The sequence below is a fragment of the Anarrhichthys ocellatus genome, unplaced genomic scaffold (genome assembly GCF_004355925.1).
Source record: "Anarrhichthys ocellatus isolate YVR2014 unplaced genomic scaffold, GSC_Weel_1.0 scaffold76, whole genome shotgun sequence".
In the NCBI taxonomy this organism is placed as follows: Eukaryota; Metazoa; Chordata; class Actinopteri; order Perciformes; family Anarhichadidae; genus Anarrhichthys; species Anarrhichthys ocellatus.
In genome coordinates this window covers 16110-28475 of record NW_022280106.1, presented here as the reverse complement: position 1 = coordinate 28475, position 12366 = coordinate 16110, and the positions used below count along the sequence as shown (strand labels likewise).

The following is a 12366-nucleotide window of genomic DNA, read 5'->3' as shown; positions in this document are numbered from 1 at the left end:
GGGGAGTATTGTTGTGGAACAACAGTCCTGTCTTTAAGTGACGTTGACAGGTTTGGTACCATCAAGCACATACAGAGAGCTATAAGAAAACCTGTGTTGACTAAGCATATCTGGCAACCCATGTAGTAGCCAGAGACACTGCACAGAACCCCCGGCTCTGTACCCAACAGACATTTCAATCTTCTCAACTCACTCTCTGGAAAACAAAAATAGGGAGTAAGTGAAATTTCACAAAATAATGAACAATTCCTTAAGGAAGAGGTGTTCTCTTCCTTAAGGAATGTAGTTACTACTCAGGCTAGATTCTTAGGAGATTTACAAGAAATTATTTCAGGGGCTTCACCTAATGTAGAATAAAATGCCCACCTTGTGGATTGGAGCAGTTCATTGAAATTAAAACATTTAGCAAATGCTGGTGAAAAGCGATATATGCTGAGGTCAGAACTTTAGTAATAGGAGGCTGGCTGTTTAGAACCATTTTGAAAGTATAAAACATTAGCATGGCTTCCATTGTTCAGTCACTTGCATATTGAACGGAATGAAACATTAATTCCACAGTTCGATCATGTGATACAATCATTAAAACTATGAAAAAACTAAAAAAAAAGGTCCATGTCCTGTTGGCAAGGGAAAAAAGTGTCAAATGTAACATTAAAACAAATGTATGTACAACATACTGGACTTGATAAAGCCAGTGAGCAGAGTAATAGTACAACATTAATGCAATATTAGGTGAAAGACAATGCAGAGTCCAAACACATGGGTTACGTGTCACATGGCTCTTACTACACTTAAAATGTCCAGAGCATAAAAAACAAATGTGACCAGCAATAGACTTCTGAAAGAAAGTATTCAATATTAATAAGAAACCTTTTAATGTTTAAGTTTAAAAAAAAAAAAAAAGTATGAAAATGCCTTTTCTTGTGATTTTGTTCTCTCTGGGGTCTCTGGGTGCACTATGGTACACATTGATGTCAAAACACATCGCTTCATGTCTTTATATACACCCTCACCCATTCCTGTAGAAATGTTTATTATTTCTGCAGTCGCATTTTTTACTTCTGGGGTGATCCAGCCAACCCCTCCCGCCATAAAAACTACCTTTTTCCTTAATCTAATAAGCACTATCAGCAGTAACACAGGTTCAATGTGTTGCGGTAGTGGTCCAAGTTCCTAAAAATCAGCTGTTGTGTAGAGGATGGTGGAATAACACAGGGCTCCACCGTATTGGCTGCCCAGCAAGCCTTTCAGTGATTTATACAGCATAATCTCTCTCTTTCCCAACAGGCTCTTAATTTGAAATATCTACAGGAAGTGCAGAGGTTGTCTTGATAACAATTATGTTAATACCTGCTTTTATTTGAGGATTTACAGTAATGTGTTAGACCTTTTGAGCTGAAGCGATCAATCGATTTATTGATTAGTCAATCGACAGAAAAAGGCAATATGCTAATATTTTGACAATTAACTAATCTTCAAGTCAGTTTTCAAGCAAAAATTCCAAACATTTCCTCGTTTCAGCTGTTTAAATTGAGATGATTTGCTGTTTTTCCTTCTATTATGTGATAATAAACCGAAAATCTTTGGGTTTAGAAACAAACAAAGATGATATCCCCTCGGTCTTTATAAAAGACATTTTTCAATTTAATCTGACAATTGATAGACCGAACGATTCATTGATTAATAGAGAAGGCAAATCGAGAATGAACATAATTGTTAGTTTCAACCAGTGTTTAACCATAGTTCATCTTATTCATCATTATAATTACTCAAAACTTGTACATTTCCAATTATAAAGGACTAAAATATTGCAGCCATTTTGTCATCTTTGGCATTGTAAAAGGTTAAACATCTGAGCGGTTGACAAAAATATATAGTTGCTTGGAAACTGCATAGGGCGTAAAATGGGTTGATCTGTATTTATCCAGTATTCACTTAGAGCCAGAGTTAAACAGATACAGAATTTCTCTTCTCTGCAAAAGTAGTATATAAAACCACCTGTCTATTTGCAGCACTTTTTATTAGAAATTTAAAAGATTACTCTGAAAAATCTAAGATCTAGTCATAACAAGTGCATGCTACAGGTCGACAAAATCCTGATAAACTCTAAACTAATCCTGCAGATAGAATGCAATAAAATAATATCCCCTTCAATTAAAACATCATACAAAATGGAAAAATTTGGACCATAACATTTTTACATCACAAGAGTAAAACAAAGGAATTTGTCAAACTTGAGCGGTAAGCTATACAAATAGTTTCCTGTCCTCACATGTAATAAAGAAGATACAAAAATCCCTTAAACTAGGCAAAAGTGACAAACCAGATTAATATGAAATCACCTGAGTAATTTAAACCAGCTCTACATACAACCTTTGCTGATATTGTCCCCTTTATTTAAGCTAGTGCTCTTACCACAACTCCAAGTTACAGTGTACCATTTTCACAGTTCAATTTGACCTGTGCATGCATGATCTTAATCATGCTTGCAGTACATATTTTACCACAAAATGCACCTATGAAAAGATAAACTATGATTTATTTAAGAATATGTATTTACAGGAACAGAAATTAAACAAATGTAATGTGGAAGGTCATTGAAAAATATACAACCATTTATCCACCTCAAAGGGACAAAATAACCCATTTAAAAAGGTGATGAAAGCTTTTCAGAAGAGCTTATTCCAGTCTCTAGTTGCCTCCATGAGGTGCCGCTGGCCGTGACCAATCCAATCTTCTTGGTTGTTAAAGAGCCGACCACAAAACCAGCAGTCAAACACCACAGGCCTTTCTCTACAACCCGACTGAGTTTCTACTACCTCGTACTTTTTTTTGCTTTTTTTCCTTAACTTCAGTTTCAGAAGGAATCGCTCTCGGACAGAACTCTGAACTGGCTGGGGTCTTGGGTCCTCCCTGTGAGACGATGCACCTTTGGTCGAGGAATTCTTCCACAGAGCACCGAGCTCAGAGAGAGCTTGGATTGTTTTCTGAGATAGAGAGACCTTAGTAACAGCACCTTTGTGCCTGTTAACTACCTTCATGATATTGGCCACTTCGGGAATGTCAGCATCTGGATGATTGAGCACCACTACAGGTTGATATCTACGAGGGCATTTGATCTGCTGGAGTGAACTGAATGGAGCGAGCCTTAGTGTCCTTTCAACTTCTTTGGCTACAGGCTTCCACAGCACCGTAGTATCTTTCTCAGTCAGTGTTTTATTTGCGAGTCTTCTAGCTTTATGCACTGTTGCTGGAAGCTCGTCAAATAATGCTTTCCTGCGCCTTTTCCTTTGGCTTGGAGGCCTAATTGGCCTTGGGGCCAGTATAGGTTTCTCTGCGTCGTACGGTTGTACCTTTACATTCATCTGAGAGGGTGAAATGCAAGATTCCATGACATCTTTCTGTGCAGTATTTTGTGGGGGGATCAATTTATTTACTCCATTAGAGGAATTTGTTTTGTTTGACGCCACCAGAAAACACTGGGTCTGAGGGCTGGTGGCCAAAAACAAAGGTTGACTGCTTGAGGTGGGAGCGCCACTTGTAAGACGGCTACCGGTAGGAGTGACAATTTTAAATATGACTTTATTTCCAGTACTTTCACTGGTTTGGCTACACCGAGCCCCAGTCTTTGTGTCTTGGTTGTTCAATAGTAAGCTTGATTTGGGTGGAGAAATGTATCGGAGCAAGAATGCCTGGCGACCAGTGTGCAGACTGCTGGGTTTGTCTGCAGAGCTCACAGGCATGGCCAGAACTGGCCTCGAGTTCAACTGGAGTTGTGCACTTGCCAGTCTGAGACCAGGAGTACTGGGGGTCTGACCAAATGGAACAGACCTCTGTACAAAGTAGCAAGTTGGCGGTGTCTTTGCTGTTTTGTCTGTAGGCGTATTGTGTGGTGTGCTTGAGAAGAGAACGGGACCCTTAAAACCTGGACTGTTGATAAGGTAGTGATTTGAGGTGGTGCCAGCACCTGATTGAAGAGCAGAGAGAAGTGTAGTCCCTTTTTCGGCAACTCCTGCTTTTGGTGCTGTCCTCCTGCTGTTTTGAGTAGGGGCTACTCCAGTAGGGTTACTTGATCTTTCTAACCCTGGCTTCATATAAGAAACATTTATCTGAGGATTTGCAGAATTGGTTATTAGTTTGAAACCTGGAGTGGCCTTGAGCTGCACCGGAACAGCAAATCGATTCTCAGTAGTTCTCAGGAGTACCGACTGCTTACCCTCTGGCAATTGAAGAATTCGTAGAGTGGTTTTTGTTTGTTTTAAAGAATTATTACTTGCACTTGAAGATCCAACTCTTTCCTTATGAAGTTGTTGGGTAATAATTGCGTCCGAATGTTCCTCCACAAAACTGCCAAAGCAATTTGAACTACTCTTCATTTCTGACTCTTTGTTAGATATAGGAATGCTCTCCTCCTCAATTTTGATAATATTGAAGTCTTGGAGCACTGACTCAGGATTTTCATCCTCAGTGGCAGGATCGTCAACACCAGCTATGCACTCATCAACCTCAATGTCAATCTCGGAAACCTTTTCTTGAGTTGAGTCTTCATTGCCACTTTCTGTGAATAGCTCTGGAGACTCTGCCAATGTCAAGCTAAACTGTGATGATTCACAAATACTTTCTTTGTCTGCTGAATAATCAGACATATTGTCAAAGTTTTGGGTAGTGTTGGGTGAAGTGCCAAATGTTTCCTTGGAATAATTGTGAAAATTAAATACTTCTTGGTTTGGTGAATTTTGTGTGCAGCCCATGAGACTCTCTCTGCGGCTACCTGGGGTGGGCGGGGATGATTCTGGAGGTGCTGGGTTAGTTGAAAGCTTTTTTAAATGCAGCTTGTCATTTTTATATTCAATCTCAGTTCCAATCCCATCACTTTCTTCTGAGGTACTCTGAGAAGATTGATCGTCATTTTCTATAATGCTAAAGGAAGAGTTCCCTTTGTGTTTGTCAATGAATTTGTCTGCATCTGTATCAGTCATCAATAACTCATCTGCAGCCCCACAGTTTTCAATAGTTTCTTTGGAGACTTGTTTGGAAAGCAATAATTCCTCAGCAACTTTTGAAGGTGAAGTTAACGGAGTGACCATGTTAAATGTTGCAGAGTTATTATCAAACTTACTTCTTTCTGAGCAGGTGGTTTGACTTGGGGGACTTTGGTCACCCACATGATCAGAGTCATGCGTCATTGGATATAACGTATCTGCACAAGTTGAAGACCTACCTAGTAAAGGATTAGCTTGCTCTCCAACATCATCTCTAGGTGGGGTGGAATCAAGGTTGCAAATAGAGGTTTCTTCCTCCTCTATCTTAACTTTTACTGCCATAATATCACCTTGATCTATCTGTATGCAAGATTCACTTCTTGGTGAAAGGGCAAAACTTTGTGATGTTGAGGTCTTGCTATTAGAGCATTCCCCATTCTCATTGGGAACTCTACTTTTCTCCAAGACAGGATTTGGTGCTGAGGAGCCCACATCTTCAATCAAGGAATGGTTTTGAGTGGATGAATCTTGCTTTGCTGTGGGTATTACTTTGAGAACTAAATGTTTTTTGCCATCAACCATCTTGAATCCCATCACTTTGGTTGTACAGTTGGGGGGAAGAGAGATTTTGTTCTTAACCATCAGAACAGTCAGACCATTAGGATTGGTGTGACTTCCAGCATCAGAACTTTCAGAGTTGTCACATTCCTGTAACATTACCGGCATGGACTGATCTGTGTTACGAGAGCCTTTGCCCGAATTTTTGTTTTCCTTTTTTGAATCCACAAAGTGGTGGGTCTCCTCAACGGATATCTCTGATTTGATTAGCCTGCCATTTTGGCTGGGTAAACTCCCGGACAGTTTTGATATCCTCTGAGCCTCTTGTGATTCACCACTCTTTTTCACCAAAAGTTTTAAGATTGCAGATGCATTTCCTGGGCTGCCACTATCGTCTAAAGCCTTCAATACATTCCTTCTCTCAGCTTCCTCTTTGTGAACAGCTGCTGTGTGTTTCTTAAGATACTCGCTTCTTGCTGCACCATATCCACAGATCTGACAAGTGTAGGGGAATGAACCAGAGTGAGCTTTCAGGTGCTTCTGGTGATCCTCCTCGTTCAAGCCGATATGTCTGCATTTCGAACACTTCCAAGGACTCTCATTATGATGATGGATGTGCTGGACGAATGTACCTGCGTCCAGAGTTGTAAAGTCACACCAGTCACAGGTAAACTGTCCATTTAGACTGTGACACATGATGTAGTGTCTGGTGAGCAAAAGCAGAGAGTACTGAACATCATTGTTGCAGAGCTCGCATGTAACCAGAGTATTCCTGTGCTCAATCCGATGGCGTTGAAGAGCAGGGAACTCGTTTGTGGCAAAACCGCACAGGTCACAAGGGTATGTAGGAAGGGTTCCTTTATGGGCTCCTCGGAAATGTTTAAGGAGATCATTGGGGCTGTATGTGCAATCATCTTTACACACAGAGCATCCAAAACTCAGAATCTTTCCAGAGAAAACAGCCCCCTGCTGAATTTTACAATGGGCTTTATTCAGAGTTGGTTTATCTTTCTTGGTGGAACTCCCGTGCTCCTTAATGGAAGATTCTTCTCCATTATTGAAGAGTGACCCATCCGTGACTTCTCTGAAATGCTTAAACACAAAGTCTTTTACCTTTTCTTTTTCATCCCCAGTTACTGATATGTTGCAGTTTTTGGCAGAGTCATTAAGTATTGTGAGGTCTTCTTCCATAGTTGTAAATCTACAGTTATCTGTAAGAGAAGTAAACACATGAGGTTTTCATTAGTACAATCAATAGGATCCAATTTACTCTAAATGCGTTTAACATTGCTGTAGTACATACATAGTAGTATGTATGTACTACAGAGCAGATATCCAATGGTGCATGATAATCCCTGTTCCAAATAGATTGAGGGCCATTGGTGATCAGGCTTATCAGGATTTCATGCCCTCTAGCCCTGCATGATAAGAGGAAAAACGGCAATGTGCGATAACATTGTTCAATATCGCGATGACGATATGACTTGCGATAAATAAAATGGAATGTGTATATTAACTACACATTTCCAATGTCAGCATCAGTCATTCCTCCTGTTCTCTGTGCTCCCTCTGATCCGATTCACTGCCTGTGCTGGTAGAGGGAGGAGGGGCTGCCTTGTCTCAGCCAGCACCAGTGTACAAGAATTTTAACAAGACATTTTAAGAAACTTGGCAAACTAAGCTAAACAGTTAGACTAGACGGCTTCTGTTTTAGCTTGTGTAGCCGAGAGTTTGCCATTAAGAATAGGTTAATAAATTAAAGCTAATCACTTAGCTAATTGTTAAGCTGCAAATGTATTTTGAATATTTTGGAACTTCTTGTATTGCTGTTCAAGAAAGACTATTTGTTTACATACAAGAATAAAGCAATGTTGATTCTTTTCTCACAATGAACCGATGAGAGAATCAATAAGGAACCGAACCGATAAGCAGAATCGATGAGTAGTAGTATCGAAAAAATCCTAAAGATACCCATCCATCACTGGCACGTTAATTCCACCAAGGGTTGTAGTTTTGCCAGATTATTAACCTCAAAAGGGTAAAGTGAATTAACGTGAAGGATGAGCCTTAAATAACTCTTATTGCATGGCAAAGAAAGTCAATAGTTTCATTTCAAAAGCCAATGTGCGATGCGGTGGTGTGATGCGGTGATGCGCTTTGACCAACACAATGAGGCAGAGTTTACTGACGAATCAACCGCACACCCTGTTTTCATAGACAGCTAACAGAGTGAAACTCAGATCATCCTCCTGCCTGTTACACCGACAAACGTCCGACCAGATGTGTTGATCAGTGGTGACACAGTGGTCTATACGCAACATGTGCACCAGTGAAACTGTGATTTGATCTTTAACCTGAGTAGCAGACCTGTGAGTCATCCACGGTGCAAGGAGGATACAGATATACATGACCCTCGCACTTAGAGGAAAAGCCGTTATCTGGAGCTCACCAAAAACAAAAAAAGAGCCAAAATACAGATATTAAGAGACATTTAGTCAAAACAGAATCCCTCTAGTCTGCATACCAGTGTTGTCCGTGTAGAAGTGACACGCATTGCTTGGAGAGTATGCTGCCTGCTCACTGAAGGCTCAATCAGAGATCACAATACTCCAGGTCTCTCCTCCCTGCTCACATGCAAATGTACTTCTTACACACTTGTTCCTTTGCTCTCGTGCAAAGCAAAGTAAAAAATCTCAGTAAAAAAAAAAAAGTTGGAGACTACATATGAATTTGCCTTAATGAAGCCTCAAACTTCCCACGCGTTACTTCATCTCTCTGACCATCACCCTGATCTCTCTTTGCTCTCTTTTGAGCCGGTAGAGTAACACATTATAGTTTGTGTCTGTAATTAATGAAATAAAGAAAACCCAGACTGTGAACAACCACGATGTAGAGGAACAAATGGAATGGTTTAGACCAAAAGAAACACCAAAATGGTTGAATTTGTCCCGCAGAGGCATGCGGCTCATTTTGGTCCACGGCCTGACAACTGTTAAACTTAGCAGTAGTTGGTCGTGTGCCTCCAAATTTTTGTAACTTGCTGCGACTTCAAGTGACTGTCAATAGTTCACTGATAAAAGCATCGTTTATATGTCTAGGGATTATACAAAGAAGACCAGTTCACTTTTAAATGCTTTAGGAACAGGAGGTCTTAAAAATCTACATTCAAGTAAATATTTTGCAGCCAAATCAAATAGTTAACAGGATATTCAACCTTTGGTTCTTTACAATGCTTTTAACACTTAACTCGTTTATTTACAGGGCTTGTACAAAGGGAATAAAGTAGTCCATGAATATGAGATAACACATAATTACAATTCCTCATCATCATTGTGGAGGTTAGTTTATGGCTTTTTTTTAAAGTACTACCTACAGTCTCTGGGTGTATCTCTGGGCTACACTCTTTGTCTTTATGATTCTTCACAGTTCATTTTGTTTGTGCGCCCTCTGCCGTTTGGGAGAATAATGCAGCGCACAACGCGTAGAGTATAAATCCCTCGGTTCACGCTCGGAGTCTGCGGAGGCTCGCGCCACGACGCTAACAGAGTATAAACACCACTTTCCATAATGGTTTTCTCTGGCTGAGGAGCGTTTCATCAAAAAGAAGTGCTCCCAGCCCCTTTTTTGAAAAGTTCAGAGATTTTTCAACTAGAAGCGCTCGGAGAGGCTGCGCAACAAAACCTCAGAACGCTAGATGCAGCTTTTTTTCTCTCAGCAGCCGAATACGCTCTCTCCTCATTGGGAACAACTGACATTTATTTATTTTCAAAAGACGCTGGTGCTTACAGGTTTAGGAGGCGGACCATTAAATTAGCCGAACAAAGTGACAAAAATGAGTTAGAACACATTTAATAAGCAGTTATTACCTGTACTCCTTTAGGACAAACTCAGACATTAATGCATGTCGGGTCTGAAGAAGAGGTCGCGGTGTGGCCACTGTGCCTGTAAGACAGAAGTGAAAAAAATTGTCAATACTGACACATTATCATTATTCTCATTATTAGTTTCATATAACTGAAAATATTCCCATCAACAAACCAGTCAACACTGGTTCTGCTAAACATCACACCACGCTGCTGAGTACACATGTAGAGTACACATGCACATGTGTTAGTTCTGAAATGTATTGACCGGCTTTTCACTGACAGCAAGATCAGTTAAGCCCACTTTGCACCAATCATTCATAACCAGAGTAGTAATAAAAACATTAACAGGAAAACAACCCGAACAGCATCACTTTTACAAGTGAGCAGACCCGTACAGTTACAATAAAACATGAAAACTGTACCCAGTATGAAACATTCCCAAAATGAAGCTTCTCAAGCTGCGAGGATTGGCTGCTTTTCATTATCCAAGGAGATAACTACAGTACCCAATGGTTCGAACCTTATAAGGTTAAATTATAACGTTGATATTAGAATTATTATTAATAATAACAGAAACACTTTTCCTTGTCAGAATCTTGCTCCTACATTGCCCACAATGCAATGGACTGCCGAGAGTTCGGTCAGAGATTGGGCCCGTTATGCAAGTAGCAGCTAACATGCACGGAGGCTCCGGCCTGCAGCAGATATGAGGAGCTACAGCGCTCTCATTAACTCACTTCTTTAGAACTCCACACCAACATTTTGTTATTTCATTTTCAAACTTAAGAATCTTTCAGACACGCGAGACTCAAAAGACATCACATCAGACTTCACACAGCTCCCTCTGGAGACACTAAAAGGTTTATACAACTTTTTTACACAAATACACTAGTACTCCCAACAACTGGAAACAGACTTTGATGAGGAACACTGGTGGCATTCCCCTATAATACCTTTGGCCTGTTACTCAATCACTTTGACTTTGGGGAATTAAAAAAAAAATTTCTGACATTTTATTATTGACAAAGCAAGTGATCAATTGTTCAGCCGATTAGTTAAACAAACATTTCTGAAAATGTACTTTTTGTGGAGCAGTCATTAAAATATGCAGTGTTGTTTTCCAAGTTTTTGTACCCACCAGACTAACTTTTACACCTTTGGAAACGAGTGAGCATTAACCCTATTGAACGTGAAATGCCGGTGTAATCCAGATTATCAACACTGGGGAAATGTTTTAGCACGCAGCATACTTCCTCTGTGCCACATTTACCGGATTCAGAGGGCCTAATCGCATACCCAGCATGCAACAGGGAGAGCTCTTCTTAAACATGGTAATTACAGGCTTTACCAACCCAAATTAAACATTATACGTATTAAGTATTCATGTGAGGTCAGCAAGGGGACCTACATTAGCCTTCAACTCCATACGTCTCAGTCAGCTGTCAACCCTGTGGATCTGAGGCAGCCATGTTGGGGGGAAAAATGGCTGCCGTGATTTTATGACTTATCTGCACCGGCTACTTCAGTCAGTCTGAGAGAATTGAATCTCTGCCAACATTGTCTTCAACACACACACTTGGGCTGATGTGAATCATTTAAATACCAATAACTTACTCTCCAAATCAAATGAATCTACACAGGAGAGAACACATATACACATATTTTTTATTATTTCTAATAAAACTGGATGAAACTAATAGTGTAGTTAAACTGAGCAGGACTTTAGTGAACACCTGGACCGCAGACAAGGTATGGCTCCTCTCTGCCCGCGCTATCTAACGTTAGATGGGAGAGATATAAAAGAAGCTTGGAGATGAAGAGGGAAAGTTGCATTGTCTCATAACTGTGATCACACTCCAGCAGCCCCAGTCACATCACACAGGGGACAACTACAACATGTTGCAAATATGTGAAGCTCTGCCTTAACCTCGGAGTGCGACATCTTTAAAAAAATAATGTATGTTTACTTCTTCCGAGTGACTTGCTCCATAGTCGCTTAAGTTTAGGAAACGCGAGGGAACGCTGCATCAGTGGGAGAATTAAAAGGCTGTAGACGGACAGCAACAAAGGACTCCAGAATGAACGCTGCGATATGTTACTGCACTGTGGCAATTATGATATTGACACACGGGAAACAGACGAGCCACTTCGCGATCATGTTAAGTGTCTGTAGAGTTGAATAACCAGTTATTTTACACCAAAATAAAGCCCCCTCCCACGCGAAGACATTTAAAGTTACAGAAAACCAGTTATATCTTACTATGAACTCGATGGAAGTTCAGGTGGCGTCCCCGTCAACGTCCGGCATTGTAAAAAGGAGGTTACGGTACAAAAAAAAGCACACAGTCGAACATTTGCCTTCCTTCTCTCCTCTCTATGGATCCACAGCGACGGCGGCCATGACAGTCCATCCGGGTACTGACGTACTCTTGACACTCATGTAGAAGCGGATGAATATGTATTGCTTGTCATATACCAAACTAGTGCCGCGAAGGGCATTTTTTCGTGGAAAACACAGTTGAAACAACTTTCACTCAAGTGAAAATATGTTATGTTTCACGAAACACCTATAATAACGTTGCTGCTGTTTTCGCAGCATGAGCTCTACGTCATTCACTGCCTGTGTGTGTGTGTGTGTGTGTATATGTATGTCCAAGGTGGAAGAAGAAGCAATGGGCAGCAATGGCGGATATACGCCATTTCCTACTGAGTGCGTTTCATGTAGGCTGATATGCTTTGTTGATTCCCGATCGGGCGTTGTTTGTATTCTACTCTATTCTCTCTCTCTCTCTCTCTCTCTCTCTCTCTCTCTCTCTCTCTCTCTCTCTCTCTCCCTTGGTCTCTGTATCACACATTTCTAATAATGGAGGATGTGAAGCTCATACCATGTTATCTCATCGCCCTACATTATAACATTATAGCATTATGCACTGACAGTGTTACATACAGTGTTATATTAG

The 12366-nt window shown here is 40.6% G+C and overlaps 1 protein-coding gene across 1 annotated transcript; it reads right to left on the bottom strand.

Annotated features, from left to right (window-relative positions):
- Window positions 1–1903: 1903 nt before the first annotated feature.
- Window positions 1904–12019, bottom strand: LOC116397971 (zinc finger protein 518A-like). Its single transcript, XM_031873919.1, has 3 exons — window positions 11667–12019; window positions 9407–9482; window positions 1904–6751 (listed from the first exon to the last, which is right to left on the bottom strand). Exon 3 carries the CDS (start codon window positions 6729–6731, stop codon window positions 2670–2672), a length of 4062 nt encoding a protein of 1353 aa, XP_031729779.1. The 5' UTR covers window positions 6732–6751; window positions 9407–9482; window positions 11667–12019; the 3' UTR covers window positions 1904–2669.
- Between the last annotated feature and the right edge of the window lie 347 nt (window positions 12020–12366).